Source organism: Peromyscus eremicus, chromosome 4 (assembly GCF_949786415.1).
Source record: "Peromyscus eremicus chromosome 4, PerEre_H2_v1, whole genome shotgun sequence".
In the NCBI taxonomy this organism is placed as follows: domain Eukaryota; kingdom Metazoa; phylum Chordata; class Mammalia; order Rodentia; family Cricetidae; genus Peromyscus; species Peromyscus eremicus.
The window spans coordinates 46,602,382-46,618,981 of NC_081419.1; the positions used below are offsets into that span (position 1 = coordinate 46,602,382).

The following is a 16,600-nucleotide window of genomic DNA, read 5'->3' on the forward strand; positions in this document are numbered from 1 at the left end:
CCTTGAAGACCAGCCCTGAACTCATGTTTCTCCTGCCTCAGCCTCCTAAAAACTGGGCTTATAGGCATGTACCACCATACTTTCTATGTGGCTCAGATCACACTATTTTTCTTGCTTCTACAGAATGACAGCTCTGATAAACTCTGGAAAATTATTCAAATGTTGCCTCTCCTGAATTTTCCATGTTTCTCAAAGAATACACTGAGATTGGACAATCATTTCTCATTCTGTCTTCTCTCTTTAATTTTTAACTTCCTATACCTGTGTACTGCTGCTCTCTTGATAATTTCTCCATTTCACCAATTCTCTCTTCAACTATGTTTAATATATCCAGCTACAAAATCTTCTTCCATTTTTCTAAGACATTCCTTGTGTGTATTGTGTGTGTGTGTGTGTGTGTGTGTGTGTGTGTGTGTGTTTCTTATTCTAACAGGTATTTCATTTCTGTAAATGAATATTTATTTCTCAACTCTGCTTGGTCACTTGGGTATTTTATAGTGGATTTGCTTTTATGGTTCCATTTTTTAAGTTTCTTTCAATATTTCACATGTGACTCTACACAGAATATAGAATATAAAAAAAAGAAATGCTTACAGAACTAAACATGTCTTCATTGAGCAGCAGAACAAAGTGTTCCTTCAAAGATTTAAGTTACCTTCTATGAGAAGGTAAGAGATACTATCCACCTATGGACACATTAGACACTTGTCTTTTATATATCAAACTTATAAATTAATTTTTTCAAACAGTCACAGGTCCCTTTGCATGGTGCCCAGAGCAGAGAGGTACACTTTGTTTTCCCAACACATCTCCTTCCTTTCCATCTGCTTTCACTTTCAGTGTGATCAGGAGTGCAACATGAGATATTATCCATGTCTAAAGCAGAACCTGTCTGCTCACAGACTATCCAGACTTCTACAATGGCAAAAGCTGGGTCCTCGTCTGTAACCTCATACCGGATCCTAAAGAAGTGGATACACCACTATCACTATCAATAAAATAACCCAATCATTTTATTGTTCACATGTAGACACTGTGTGAAAAATAACCCTAAAGCAAAATTAATTTCATAAAATGAATAATTTTCTCATAAATTCAAAGTTCAAAATACTGATTTGATTTGAATCTCTCTCTCTCTCTCTCTCTCTCTCTCTCTCTTTCTCTCTCTTTCTCTGTGTGTGTGTGCGTGTGTGTGTTGCTAGAGATTGAACTCAAAGCCTTGAACATGTTACGCAAATACTCTAGCACTGAGCCACATTCCCCACCTCTCCAATATCTCTCTGAATTCCACTTTGTAATCCACTTGAAGTTTCTAAGGCTCTTGGAAGTGAGTGGGATACTGCAATGTGTACAACACTCCTCCATTCCACTGGGGACGGGTGGGCTCTGCCTACTCTTCCACTAAATACAAACAAGAAAAAGAACATTGCTGGATCTTTACTGGAGTAGGTCTGACAGACATCTGCCCAACCTCCCAGGAAGACAAATTAAGTCTCATCACATTGGCATTCCTTCTTCTGGTCAACATCTATTAAGCTCTGATTTCATCCCACAGCATGCTGAGCACTGAGGACAGGAAACCAAGCAGGGTGGTCCCCGGTCTTAATGAACTCAAAGTCCATTAATTGCCTTTGTCATCTAATTGCAGCTTAACTGATGTTTTTTCAAAAGCACTGAAGTCAAAAGCAGGAATCCAAGTCTTAGCCACTGATTAAAAACCCACTCAAGCTTCACACTGCTTGGTATTTCCTCTTATGATCATTAGTCTTGGTCATCGATCTGACTGGATTTAGACTCACTCTAGAGCTTGTGAGGCACACCACTAGGGGGCAGGGTTGTCTGTGAGGGGGTTTACTGAGAGAATTAAGTATGAGGAAGGGTAAGATTCACAGGAATGTATGATAGCACTCCATGTGTTGGAACGCGCTCTCTCTCTCTCTCTCTCTCTCTCTCTCTCTCTCTCTCTCTCTCTCTCTCTCTCTCTCACACACACACACACACACACACACACACACACACCCTATATTCAAATTTTTGGATGTCCAAGTAAGGTTTTTTTGATGGTTCACAGAATTTGTTCATAAGTGGATAAGTGGTCTGGATTACTGCCTCAATCTTGTCTATTTATTGGCAAGCAGAAAATGATCACGTGCATTTATACAGCATTCTGGGATACATGGATGAAGTGATCCATATCAACCGGCCCCAGCACTGCAACTCTGCCAGGTGACCTGACAGATGAGGGTCCAACACCCTACCTCATCTGTCCCTAGCCTCCTAGACTGCTCTGGGCATGACAGGGCAGCTCCAGCACTAAGGACAAAACCCAAGGTCTCTTCCAGGTCTTCGGGTCCTTTTGGGCTTCATTTCCAGGTGTTTAATCACCGACTAGTCCGCACACACTAAAAACTCTCCAATACGATGAGACCAAACCTCTTCCAAACCCTCTTTTGGTGGCCCGGTGAAAACTTTCCATGCCACTGCCTCCTGCTCTGCACTTGCTATGACAAAGCCTCTCCACACCTTCTTGGCATTCAGGAGACGGTGAAAGTGAAGGCCTGTGCTACCAACACCAGTGACATCAGAGGCAACTGTAGTCACGACTATGAGAAAGCGGCCAATGCCGAAAGAAGCCGGGGTTGCAGGAGATGCCACAGCTCCGATAGAATGCTACCAGGAAGACTGATGTTTAACCCGACAATGAAAATCAGCTGCTCCAGCAACATGCAGAGAGCTCAGGGAAGCCTGAGTGGCAGAGGGACCAGAGAGACACAAACAAGCAGCAGGACATGAGGTGCTTTCACTACAGCTGGATACGCATTCAGGAGGGCTGTAAGAGCACACAGCAAGATCTCATGTTTTGGTGTGAGTTGGGCAATGTGGCCCCTGCCACCCCAGGAAGCCGAACAAACTGGGGCTATCCCTCTAATAGGCATCATCACCACCCTGCCTGCGTACTTAAGAGTATGGAGTTGTATTAGTCACACGTCGTTTACTGTGACATAAAACTAAGATGTTCAGCTTAGAAGATGAGAAGGATTATTTTGCCTCGTGGTTTCAAAAGTTTTTGTCCACGATCTCTCGGTCACGTGGCCTTCAGGCCTGTGCCATGACAGCGGGTGATGATAGGGAGCACATCCTGGAGGAAAGCTGCTCACCTCATGATGGCAGACAGGAGGCCATCACCAGTATCTTCCTACCCACTTGGCCTCCATATCTGAAAGGCACACCTACCAGTTCCTCTGAAGCAATGCCACAAAGACTTGCGTCTCAAAGACATACCCACCAGGCCTCCTCTGAAAGCCTCTTAAAGGTCCTTAAAGTGCCCCTCTGGGGACAGGCCTTTGAAGCACCGGCCTGTGGACATCGCATTCCAGACCCCAACTTTAAGGGCCCGTGTCCCCGCAGATCACTAGCCGACTGTGCCTCTCCAGTCACAGGGCATGGCTGTAGGTGCTGGCAGTATCAGAACCACTTTCTGTGAGGAAGGCACAGGCAGAAAGTGGGGAGACAAGCACACAGGAGAGGGAGTGAAGAGACACGCAGGAGTGCCATGGAAACATCACCTCACGGAAGACGGTGGGGGAGGGGCTGCTCTAGATGTATCCATTACCGAATAGAGATTAAATTCTGTTAGGGGTTAAGACATACCGAACAGGGCATGGTGATAACTTAAAAACTCACCAGCAATGAAGAAATCAGAATTTTACAATTAAATCAGAAACCAATAACAGTGCTTCTAAATGGACGTCAGTGATTCAGAGTCCTGAAAAACGAGTTTTACCTCAAAAATAAGATCACAGCTGCTGGGCTGGTTACTGCGCTCTACACACATAGGAAGAGAGCATGAACAAACAGGATGAAATTCACTAACCTTCCACATTAATTTCCTCAGAAAACAAAAGGTAAGCCTAGTCTGATATTTAAATGCTTCCTCGTGCTCACGTGCACACCATGCAACCCCTTGCCTAGGAAGCACTCCCAGACCCACAGTGAGACGCAGAAGACAGCAAGAAAAGCTTGTGAGTCCCATGTTACAACGCAGGAGCACTTGATACAAACGGTGACATTTCAGCATCGGAATAAAATGGGAGGTTGGGAAGGGAAGCCCAGTGGCTTGTCCCAGGTCAAAGCCAGCCAAAGGACAATGAAGAAGTCATCTCATGATTACAATGACTTAAAACAGCCTAAGCAACGGTTTGGGGGGAGAAGGAAAATAAATTTTCCATCTCTAAAAGACACAAGTGCTCACAAGGTGGTGGTTCTGCACACCTTTAATCCCAGGCATGGGGTGCAGAGGCAAGGGGATCTCCATGAGTTCGAGGCCAGCCTGGTCTACAGAGTGAGTTCCAAGACAGTCAGGGTTACACAGAGAACCCCTGTATGGGGCGGGGGGGGGGGGGGGGCGGCGGGGGGGAGAAAGACATGAGAGCTAAAGATCAAAGGTGCTCAGAGTCAGGAAGCTAGCATGTGACCAGAGCAGATACCATCAGAGAGTCCTCTGGCTGTGGATGCCATAGTGGCCAACACAAGAGCCAGCCCAGACAGCAGACAGGAGCACTGTTAACGCTTAGGCCATGGCACGATGGAAGGGACCTGGCCAGCACTCTCCAACCTGCAGCTGCTTTCTCTTTTGTTTGTTCTGGGCAGAAGAGACCACAGTGACAGCGTAATGGGAAGAGATACCTCAGAATACTGCACGTTCAGCCAGCACCCCACGCAGCTTAATTCCTTGTCCTAAAGTGAGCTACAGAAAGAGACGGCCAGTGTCCCTCACTACCCACCTTCTCTGAGCTTTAGGATGTGGCACACTCGAATCTTTCCTGTCCCACCTGCAGCTTCAAGGTTGTAAACTGCCCCAAGTTTTGGAGCTCTCTCTACAAAAGAGCTAGCCAGAGCTCTAGGAGAAAGGTGACATAAACCACACGTGCATCACTGCATCTGCAGTACCAAATGCTACACGTGGGGTGGTACACACCGTCTGCCTGTCTGTGCGAGCAAGAAGGTGGTATGCAGTGTGTCTGCCTGTGCGCCTAATGTGTGACTTCACAAAGGCAGAGCCCCAGACTCGGGCTTAGATTTAAACAAAATGTCTTACATAATTAAGAATCAATAAGGCCACAGTCACTGATAATTATAGGCCACTTCTTATAAAACAATTTCATTCCTTGGAGTAGAGACTGTATTGGAATACCTATTCCTAACAAATAGATAACATTTTGGCAATAATGCATGTACAGTGATGTTCATCCCTCTAACCAACTCATTAATGATCCTTGCAGTGGAATATTATGGAGCCATTAAAATGATGATGAAAATCTCTTGATACAAAAATGTACCTACCATCATCTGAAAAGTGTGATAGTGATAGACCAATAAGCATGAATCCAAATCTGCTTTTTGGAGAAAGGACTCCCTGGGATGCACTTAAGGTCTCCTGTGGATAGAGGGATTGACACTTCCGGGCAGAGGGTGTAGCAGAATATATAGGACTCGGGTTAATGGGCATGGAGAACAGGGGCTGGAAGGTTTAAGAAAGGCCATACTGTTGAGGATTCTGGCTGTTAACCCCAGAAACCAGTGAGAAGCAACAGTCTGCACGTTACACAAGGGACTCAGGGGAGGGCGGCTGACACCGAGGGCCGCCGTGGGAGTGGGCCGCGGGAGTGGGCGGCAGAGCAAGGACTAGCTGGAGTCTGTCTTGAGGGCTTGACCTGCGAGCATGCTTAGGTGGCCCTGGCTTCCTCAGCCACAGCTCCCAGGCTCTTTCCTCTCATCACTGCCTGAAGCTTTTGCAAGGTCTGCACTTTCCCCTAACCCACAGGCCCTTTCTAGCCCTGCCGGTTCACTCAGGCCTGCCTGCTAACACACTGGTCAGGAAGCCAAGCAGCTCTCAAGTACAGGCTGAACTGAAGGCACTCGGCATTGCTCAGCTGGGATGCTGCTTAGCAGGCCGCACAGGGCCCCGCTCCTTTGTGTCTGAGTCTGGGAAAGTAAATAGAAGTTCGGAGACACTTTTAAATCAGCATTTGAGTGTGTCAGCAGTAATTAAAAAGTATGCTTCAAAAAAAGTCTGTTATCAAAGCAACCTTAACTAGAGCCCTTCCATTTTAATTTGTTTTAAAATGACTGAATTTCAAAGATCTTTTCTAAAAATACAAAGTAAGTCTGCCTTTCAAAAAGTTAGTTCTGAATCTCTAATAAGCCTATCACATTTGATTAGGCCTTTTTTCTTTTCCTAAACTTGCCCTGTGCCCCTGTTCACCTCACCACCATCTCTGTGACTGAAGGAAAAGGACTGGGAGGGGACATCAAGGCACAGCCTGAGCTTCTTTCCACAACACGGACTCCTTCCTGTCCCCACAATGCCCCAAAGTTCCTTACTATCCGTGACTTCCTATTTCCCATCTCCAAAGGGTCAAACTCCTTTTAAAGACTTCCAAGATTGAGGTGAAAAAGTTTAAAATGATTTCCCCTCAGCGAAGGAGAGGATAAGTAGGAAGAAATACAAGATTATGGAGCACTCAAATTCACCTCAGCCTAGTTTTGCAGCACCTTCCTAAGTGAACACTTAGTTTAGGTAACAGAGGAACACATCTGTCCTGCCTGTGAGAAGAGGACAGAGAGAATATGCTAGGCAGGGACTACATGTCAACCCCCAACACGGGCCGCCTTGCTGAGATGATAAAGCTAAACCATCCAATTTTTGGATAAGGACTCCCAGAAAAGTCAGTAGTAATGGAAAATTGTACCCTTGACTCAGCTGCCACCGAATCTTAGCTGTGAACCACACCACAGGAAACCCACAGGAGCTGAAAGGCTAAACCAAGGTTTAACTGCCTCAGGCTCTCACATTTACTCCAGAGACCACTGCACTGCCGTCTTACTTCCTGAACTTCAGTTCAAAATACCCAGAGACAGTGCTGAGCACTGAGCCCAGGAATTCACAAGGCACTGCTCTTCTACCCATGGGACTCACAGGATGGCACCATAGCAAAACTGAAGGGTGTGAACGCCATGTGACATCAAGTACAGCAACAGAATTGGGCTCAACGCGCCACAGCAGTGCAGATGAAACACTGCAGAGGAACTGGGCTGCAGGAGGTGTGAGAAAGCTTCACCCTGGACCTGCGGGTGCAGTGAGCTGGTCATTGTCTTGTCCCTGTAGCAAAACATCTGATATCGAAAATACCTGTGATCCGAAAAGCAGCCCCGGGGGGAGAGGAGTTGACTTCTGGATCACAGCTAACGGGAGCACGGCCCCTCATGGTGCAGGAGGCATGGCTGTGCAGTTCCATGGTGACAGGGGCACAAGGCGAATGCTTGTTACAGTTCTGCATACTGGGAAGCAACAAGCTAAGTAGAACTGGGGTGGGCTATAACCCTCAAAACCCAATTCCCATTGGCCTTTTTCCTCAATTAGGCCCTGTCTCCAAGCCTTCCTAAGATAACCCCAGGCTGCCACGGAAATGTCCACACGTGTGAAGAAGCTGCACACTTGAGTGTGTAACACTTGGCTTAGGGGCAGCTTTCTGAACCAAGGGACCAGTAAAGTGCCTTCACGGAAAACACTTGTGAAATGCCCACATTCCACCTACTAGTGCAAACTTAAACTGTAACTCTCTCAAGCCTGCCAATGGCTGAGATGTGGACGTGGGAAACAGAGACCGAAGAAGGAAGGCCAAGCGAAGCCCTGTGTGGTCCTGCCCTCCCAGTGCTGTGGATCTCATATCCGATGGGCAGCAGGAGCTTGGCATCTTACCATGTCACCGACAAGGGGCCTGTGAAGAACTTCTTATTTTTACAGTTCTAGTCAAATTTTTCTCTGTTCTTAACAGTTTCCCTACATCCAAGAGAAATGGTATGAGAGGATCTCGAGGAGCTGGGAGACTCTGGACTGTGAGTCAGGCCCAGAGGCTCAGGAGATGTGGGTGGAAGAGGGGAGATGAGCGGGGATGGGGGCACTTCATCCAGCATACACATGCAGCTTATTCCAGAAGAGGCAGTCATGTGCAAAGGCTGTTGGGAAAGGTGAGCAAATCTCCCGAAGGCAAACAGGAAGCACCGAATGCACATGAACATGCAGCCCTCTGAGCACGCGTCTACATGCAACAGGGCCGATCCTGCCTTCGGCTTACTACGCGTTTCCATGATGGAAAGCGAAAGCTATCTACAGTTCAAAGCAGTGTCTCTTACTTTAGAATTCTTATCATTGTCTCTACATCTCCAAAATGGGCCTCCAAACCCTCTATACCTAACAAAGCCCAGTGTCTTTAAAAGGCACCTCAATCTAAAAGGCAAAGACTTTCCTCCAAGTGAGGACCATAAAATCACAGTACGTCCTTCATCCTTTCAACTCCCAGTTCGAACCATGGAGTAGAAAAAAAATTTAACAACAAAAGTTTGGTTTTTTGTTTTGTTTTTTTCTCACTTCATTCACTGCATTGAACTCCATTCTCTATGATGCTCTCCCCCTGCCTTTTCCTCCACCCTCACGTCTCCCAAATTCACACCCAGCACAAACAGAGCAAAAGGACGCACTCTATACAGCAGGGATTTTTACACAATAGTAAGCGATTCTTGTCCAGTCTGAAATGAACTATTCTGACAGCGCCCCCTAGTGACTAAAGAACTGTTCCGACCAAATGAAGTCTATTCTAAATGGACTCCAGACTTGAGAATGAATGAAAGCATCTATGGGTATTATACTCTTGGGAGACCTGTCCCGGACATGTTCCAGTCAGACAGTAGCTCTAACCTTGCTAATACTGATATACATCTCTAAAATGGAAGAAACAAAGTGTTTCACCATCACCATCCTCCCTACGAGCACGTGTGTTCCCTCCCCAGTGGATCACCAACATACACAGCTGCTTCTAAGAGGAGAGTAGGAAACACGTACTGTAAGAGGACTGCACCCTCGGCCTATCTGATACACCTGGGTATCCTGGTTACCTTTTATTTTCAACTTTACACAACCTAGAGTCACCTGAAAAGAGGAAACCTCAACTGACGAATTGCCTTGATAAGATTCACCTGTGGTCGTATCTGAGACACTGTCTTCACTGATAATGGACCGGGAAGACCCAGCCCACTGTGGGCAGCACCATCCCTACGTAGGTGGACATGGACTGCGTAAGAAAGCCAAGCCGGCTGAGTGTGAACCAGAGAAGCCAACAAGCGGCGTTCCTTTATGGTTAATGCTCCATCGCCTGCCCTGACTTCCCTCAGTGACGGACTGTTACCTAGAAGTGTAAGCTGTTACTTAGAAATGTAAGCTGAAATAAATGCGTTCCCCTTAGGTTGCTTTTGGTCATGATGTTTAGCACAGCAACAGAAAGCATGTGTGACAACTGGTATAGAGTCTGGTTTACTTCTACTCCAGAGCTAGTTAGTATTCATTTTGAGTCCCTCCTGCCTCTGTTCACCCAGCATCAGGGAGAGTCCTAGAAACCAATGAACTTTCTGGAAATAGCCTGATACGACTAAACTGTATTAATTTAATCACTGAATACTAGAAGCCCTCCAATCTGTCTTTCAAAAATGAAGGCTTTTGGTTTCGACATGAATTGTGTATAAAACACGTGTTAAATTACTTTGGTTTGTTAGTACAAAATGTACAACAAATTCAAGATTTTTAATTTAAAATAAAAGTGAAAAGTATTTAGACCATCATCCCTTCAGTTGCCTGGCCAATAAAATAGTAGCCAACTGTCCAGCTCAGTCATCTTTGATCCTTCTACAAGTCTGATGCCTTCAAAACGCCAAAACTTCCCTGTGGTTCTCTAAACCTCATTGCTGCCCTCTACTGGGAAAACATGGAACAAAGCTAAAGTCACCTCCACATTTCAACATCTTAACTGAGATCTCAGCAGGGGTCGCAACTTTGCAGAAGCTTAAAAACAAGTTTCCTGCTTTTTCATCTAGAGAATCTAAACAATATCAAGCTGTGAGGTTGGCTTTGGAGTCAACTTATCATGACTGTGGCTGTAGCCAAGGCTCAGTGTTCCAGGGTCTCAATTTTTTAGTCTGAAAACTGGGGCAAATATTTTTCCGTTTTAAACTCTTGTAATCTTTAATAATGGCCTAGCATTCTTACTTACATTAGGTTTTACTTTTCCACTTTTCCACACATATTTAAAAGGAGTTATGGTCTTTTTGAACCACTCTTAATAAAGAAGTTAACATACCTCATACTCCCTACTATCCAACAGACATACTCAGACCTTCACTGATGGTTGTAACAATGCAGTAATTGAGATAAACAGGAACCAACTACCTACCCCCGCCATGCTGGTGCACAGTCAATTCTGTGTTTCCTTCTCCTCTTTCCTAGGGCTTGTCTACCAGCTCCATGACCTTTTCCACATGACCTGACGCTTTTAGTCTCTGCTACCCTTTGAGCTTTACAGTCCTGTGATGTGCGAGCCATATTCCCTGATGACAAGTGAGTTTCACTGTCTGGACTGCCCTCTGTCTTTCTGCACCTCAAAGGCCACTATTGGGAGCAGTGGCAAAAAGAGACTGTGCAGCATCCCTCACAGACAACAAGCATCAAACAGAAACAATGGCATCATAAGAACCAAATGGTGATGATAAAAGCAACATGAGTGCTTATAAAATAATAAAACATACTATATGATAACAGCCATTTATTGCAAAGTTTGTCCCAACTGCTATGCTATACACTGCCCAATCTGTACACACAAACACAGGAAGATATTGCCTCTGCCATTTATGAATGAGAAATTAAGCTCATTATTTAATAATTCCCTTAACAAAAAGTGATTTAATAACTGTTGGTGCTACCAAACTCCCACTAGCCATGTCTCCCCTTCAGATTTCTCAAGCTGTTCTACCAACTGTGGTTCACCCAAACCCACCAGAAAGCTGTCAAACTCTCTACCTTCCTACCACGACACAGTGTCTCCCAGTGGTCACAAATGGCATGGACGTTCTTCCACCCTGCATGTGCTGAAACTGGACAACTCGGGCTGAGCATGAGTAAGAGCCCCACCCCCTTACTTCATCCATTTAGTTGTTTTCCAGTCCCTCTCCTCTTCCTCAGAAGGTAGCAGAAGCAGCATGGAATCAGAAAGGGGAATGGAGCTCCTGCCTAACTCCTGTCAGACTTTGGGAGGTCCCTTTCACGCTGCTCTCTGCAAGATGAAATAACAGCACCTGCCGTTCCTTCCTTCATGCGCAACTGCTTGGAACAAAGAAGGAAACAGACAAAAAAAAGTGATGTGAAGGCTCCAAAGGAGCATCGCTGTGCACACTTCAGCTTCTTATTCCCAGGCTCTTGGCTAGCACGGGGCACGTCTCCCGGTAGCTGAGGTCAGCTCTGGCTTTTATGGGGTGGAAAAAGAAATAGGAAGATTGCTCGACAGGGAACAGCAGTCAAGTCATAGTTCCAAAGAGTAAAGGCTGTGGTTCCTTCGCTCTTTTGCGTGCTTCCAGGAGCTCTTTCTCCATCCCACCCAGGGAACCAGTGCTGGACAAGCCGTTTCCCCACCTCAGCGGTGTGCCTGCATGCCTGTAGAACCTCCAGTCTTCCACAAGTGACCTCTCTATTCATGTAAGAGCCACATGGACTCAGGATCTGCTTCTGTTGAACATGGGGCCAGATATCCTGCGCTGGCCATCGTTCAGCCCCAGGCAGCATAGTCAGTGATGTGTATAAAGCCACCAGGCTGCTCACTCTGGTCACACCTGTGCCCAGCAAAGATGGAGGGAGAACAGCCCAACTTCACCTCTTGCCTAAGTCTGATGCAAATGCATCCCGAGCACTACAAATCACAAAGAATTCCTACCTCTGACATACTATGAATGTGCAGCCACAATGGCTCAGACCATAAATATCACCTTGGAGAAAAGATGCCATGACCCAGGAGAAGAGTATGTTACTCCTATCAAGGAACAGTACTTGTGTTTTCAATGAGGAAGCTGACAGACGCCACCATTAAACCTCAGCAGGATGGGACTGAGACAACACTGTATGATGATGCACCCAGATGATACACATAATATGGTACACCCAAAATAAAGCATCACTTCTGAGACACCTGTCAAAACATGCAGGTGAGTCAAATTATGAAGAAGTACAGCTAAGCCTTTATGGAGAGATGAAAGTGTAAGGGCAATAGAAGAAAAACACTGCTCTAGATGAATGGAAACAGGGCAGCTAAGGAACTACGGATTTGGTCCTATAGGGAAACAGAAAAACTGATAAACTTTGATTAAGACCAGAAGTGCATAATGGTATGTACAGATTAATGCTACATTCTTGCTTTTGATCACTACACTGTTGAGTCCTAGAAGACTGTCCTCGTTTGGGAGAAACAGCTGTGGGCAAAGGACGCATTGTGTGTTATGTATTCTGAGCTGTCCAGAGGGAAAAGCGGAACGGAAAATATATGAAGAAAGTCACATGCTCTTCTAAGTTTCCTGCAAGTTTGAAATTATTTCAAAACAGAAGGTGAAAATAGTTAGGCAATACAGCATTAAATAAATGTGAACTGTAGCATTTCTACCTACTGATGTCCAAACAAACACTGGAATCAAATAGGGCCTATGGTTTTAGGTCCTTAAAATACAGAAACAATCTTATAGACTAATATAAGAAATTCATAATGCTTGTACTCAATGCTACGACTTCCCTTTCTCCTTAATTGTTTTGTATTTTGTTTTGTTTTTGAGACAGGGTCGCCTGTCCAGGCTCGAACTCAGTGTGTAGACCAGGCTGGCCTCAAATTCAGAGATCTGTCTACCTCTGTTTCTGCCTCCCAAGTGCTGGGATTAACAGGCACACCATCACTTCTAGCTTCCTTTCTCCTTCTGATATAGGCCAGCTAACTATATCCATTTTTAACTTTTCAACTGTGATGTTAACACAATGCAAGCAAAAGCCCTCCAGTGTCTCACTTCCCGTGAGAACTCAAGTGACCACAGTAAGAACTGTGAACTGTACATCCAGACCCAGCCCTTCTTAGATCTCCACTCACCAGCTGACTTTCATCCATGTCTGTGGCTAAGACCCCTGACCCCTGTCTTGTCTTATGAGGGTTTCTGAAAGCATGTGTATATGAGTCGCAAATGCGGTCCATCAGGGTTCCTATCATGGGCATAAAGCTTAAGCAATAGCCAGTTCTGAGGACTGAATGTCCCTAAAAACGATGTGTAGAGCCTTAAGTATCTGTGTTCAGTTTTAACAGACTCACTGATGCCCTTCTCCACCTACTGAGCTGAACAGAGTAAGCGATGGACCACCATGCATCCAACAGCAGGTGGAAACAGGACCTACGACAGCAATGTGAAAGGCAGTGACAGCATGAGAGCTTTCCTGCTCATGAACAGGATTAAATATGAAGGGGAAAAGAACTTAAATAGCCGTGCTTAACTCTGCTCTAGGAGGTCATTGTCAACTTAGTATACAGGGTCCAGGAGTGTCAAGTACCTCGCTAGCTTTCATTATACACCAGGGATCATACAGAATGTTCTTTGACAGAAAGAAAAATCAGGGCCAAGGAAAATCAAGATGATCCCTAAACATGCATCAGGAGAAGAAGGCAGAATGGTAAAAATGCTTTGCACAGAAAAACGTGTGCATGCCTGTGCGTGTGCATGTCTGTGTGTGTGCACGTGCACAACAAACAACCGAGGTCAAGTGAGCGGAAAACAGAGTGGAGGTGGAAGGCCTTCTGTGACACTCAAGGACACGTGGTCAGTAGAAGAGCAAATGTTTCTGGTCACGTGCTACGAAGAGCAAATGCGCTGTCGTGGTGGAGTCTAACCCATGACCTGTCAGCAGCTCTCTAGATGAGCATGTGACAGCAGAGTCGTCATCTTTAGGAGGCAAAACAGCCAGGACAACATTTCTAGGCCTTTCCTAGATGATGCTTCAAAACTCAACAGTCTCCTTTTACGCTACAGAACACTGAGGCAGAAAACTATTTTTTTGTTTGAAAGACAGATGACAAATTAAGGCCTAAAATCAAGAAGCCAGCATCTACGTGCAGTGATACACACCAGTAATCCTAATGCTTGGGAAGCAGAGGCAGGAAGGTCATGAGTTAAAGGCTAGCCTGGGCTATATTGTTGTGGAATATTACTTTAAGATGTGTTACGTTTGTTTATGCTGTGGAACATTTGTTTTAATAATGCAAAGGTGTGTTGCATTCTTCAATGCTGCTTTGGTTTAACTCTGTGAAGCTGTGTTACTGTGCCTGTCTAAAACACCTGATGGTCTAATAAAGAGCTGAATAGCTGACAGCTTGGCAGAGAGAACGGCTAGGTGGGGCTGGCAGGCAGAGAGAATAAATGGGAAGAGAGATCAAGAAACAAGAAGAGGAAGGAGCAAGACAAAAAGGAGTCAGCCACCCAGCCAGACACAGAATAAGACAGAAAGAAAAGATAAACAGAGAAATGTAAAAGCCTGGAGGCAAAATGTAGGTCGGATAATTTAAGTTAAGAAAAGCTGGCTAGCAACAAGCTAAGTAAGCTAAGATCGGGCATTTATAAGTAAGAACAAGCCTCCGTGTGTGATTTATTTGGGAGCTGGGTGGCGGGCCTCCAGAAGAACTAAAAAGCCAAAGAGTAAAAAAGTAAAACACCCAACAATGCTACATATTAAAACTTAGTCATAAAGCAAAAACAAAAAATCCAATAATAAAAATGATGCAGAAAGATCCAAGACATGTGAGAAGACATGACCGGAAACTAACATTTCTCAGGGTTCTAGCTGCTTATTGTCCAAGATAAAGGAAAATGGGGTTTGGGATATACAGCATACTGATACATAATGAAGTACTTTTAAGGGAAGAAAATAAAGTCATGGAGCCCAAACATAGTCTTCATTTTCTCACACTAATGGACATCCACAGAAAAAGCCTGTTGTTACGTTAAGGAGCCAAGCAGGGTTCATTTGCTGGAGGTTGGATTCTAAGGTTAGAAATTCAGTATTAAGAACCTTGGCCTTTACTAGGCAGAAATTGTTCTTTTATTTTTTCTTTTCTTTTATCTGTCATCGTGTTTGTTTTTGTTTAATTCTGGAAGGCATTCTTGAGCATAGCCTGAAAGTTAATCTTGAAGCAGTGTCTAAGGAAACCTAGAACAAGAGATTTAAAAAAGGACAGAAATATAATTTATAATGTTTACTTAAAAACACGGGACGGACTTACATTCTAAACATCTGTCCCACAGATAAGTGTAGTCCTTACCCCTCTTCAAGAAAGCTTCTCTTTGCAACAGAGACCATTACAGAAAATCACAACCCATCAAAATGCAGAGTTGTTTTATAAAACAACTCCCAAACTAAGGCTCCGGAAATGTGGAGGAAAGGGAGGAAGAAGGATTTTAAGAGCCAGAGAATCGAGGAGTTTGCTATGAGACTGTGTCTCTTAGGAATGAACGTCAGAAGCCACACCCATCAAGTCTCACCAACATGACTTTCTAAACATGACCTGAACAAGGACAACAATAAACATGGCAAAGTGGACTGGAGAAAGACCACAGGGCCTCAACCCTACCAAAAGAACTATAGGCAACCAAGGAATGCTCAGAGTGGGAGAAACAGTCCTCCGCAAAGGTCAGCCTTGAAAACACAGACATACAAGTAACATTATGGAGACTGAGCAGATGATACTTAGGAATATATATGTATATACATGTACATATACATTTGTAACAACAATTAATGAAAAAAAGGACATAATTTGAAAGAGAGAAAGGAGGGGTATATGGGAGGGTTTGGAAGGAAGAAAGGGAAGGGAGAATTACATTATAATCTCAAAAAATAAAAGGAATTTTTGAAAGGGGGAAAAACAGAGGAGGCTTGACTAGAGAGATGGTTCAATAGTTAAGAGCACTGGCTGCTCTTCCAGAGGACCCAGGTTCAATGCCCAATGCCCATATGATGGCTCTCAACCATCTGTAACTTCAGTTCCAGGGGATTCACCATCCTGTTCTGGCCTCCACGGGCATCAGGTACCCACAATGTACACAGACATACATGCAGGAGAAACACCAATACACATAAAATAATCATTTTATAAAAACTTGAAAATAGAGGAGGAGCCATGCACACTGACTACTGCATGCCTATGATCCAAGAACTTGTGGTTGAGGCAAGAGAATCACGAGTTTGAGGCCAGCCTGGGCTACTCAGTGAAACCAGAAATGAAGGGTGAAAAAAATGAGTGGAAAAGGAAGGAGGGTGGAAGGTCCCAATGCTGCAGGACAGCAGAGAGAGGATCTTGAGATGAAGTCGACATTGTCGGAAGGAGGTAACACATATAAACCCAGGGTCCAGAGACCGGGGAACAGGTGAAATGTTCAGCAAAGACAGAAAAACAAAGCGCAGAACAGACAGACCCTTGCAGATATTTCCTATAGAAGCCAGTGGAGCTCTGAAAGCTTTATCGGCCCTCTGAATGGCATTTTGGACATGTGATCAAAAGACCCTGGGCTAGACCCAAGGGCCCCTTTCTCTGTCTACCGTTAGAAGGCCTCAAGCTTGCCAGGCACTTCCGGATCCCAGCACACTCTCTTTCATCAGATGGAAGCTTTGGCTCCCCTGGGCTGCCCCTTCAGACCTGCAGCT

The 16,600-nt window shown here is 45.0% G+C and overlaps 1 protein-coding gene across 4 annotated transcripts in view; it reads right to left on the reverse strand.

Moving 5' to 3' along the window:
- Window positions 1-16,600, reverse strand: part of Stk39 (serine/threonine kinase 39) — a 280,274-nt gene that overhangs the window by 143,181 nt on the left and 120,493 nt on the right. The window contains exon 1 of one of the 4 annotated variants that reach the window (XM_059260606.1): window positions 4,785-4,974. The exons of 1 other annotated variant lie outside the window; for it this stretch is intronic. Coding sequence is in view for 1 of the 3 variants with exons in the window: in XM_059260605.1 (XP_059116588.1) it covers window positions 3,283-3,372 (90 nt within the window). In the remaining 2 variants the exon portion in view is untranslated. Of the gene's footprint in view, window positions 1-3,282; window positions 3,526-4,784; window positions 4,975-16,600 lie in introns of those variants that run through there. 2 more of the 4 variants (XM_059260605.1, XM_059260607.1) reach the window with 2 other exon arrangements.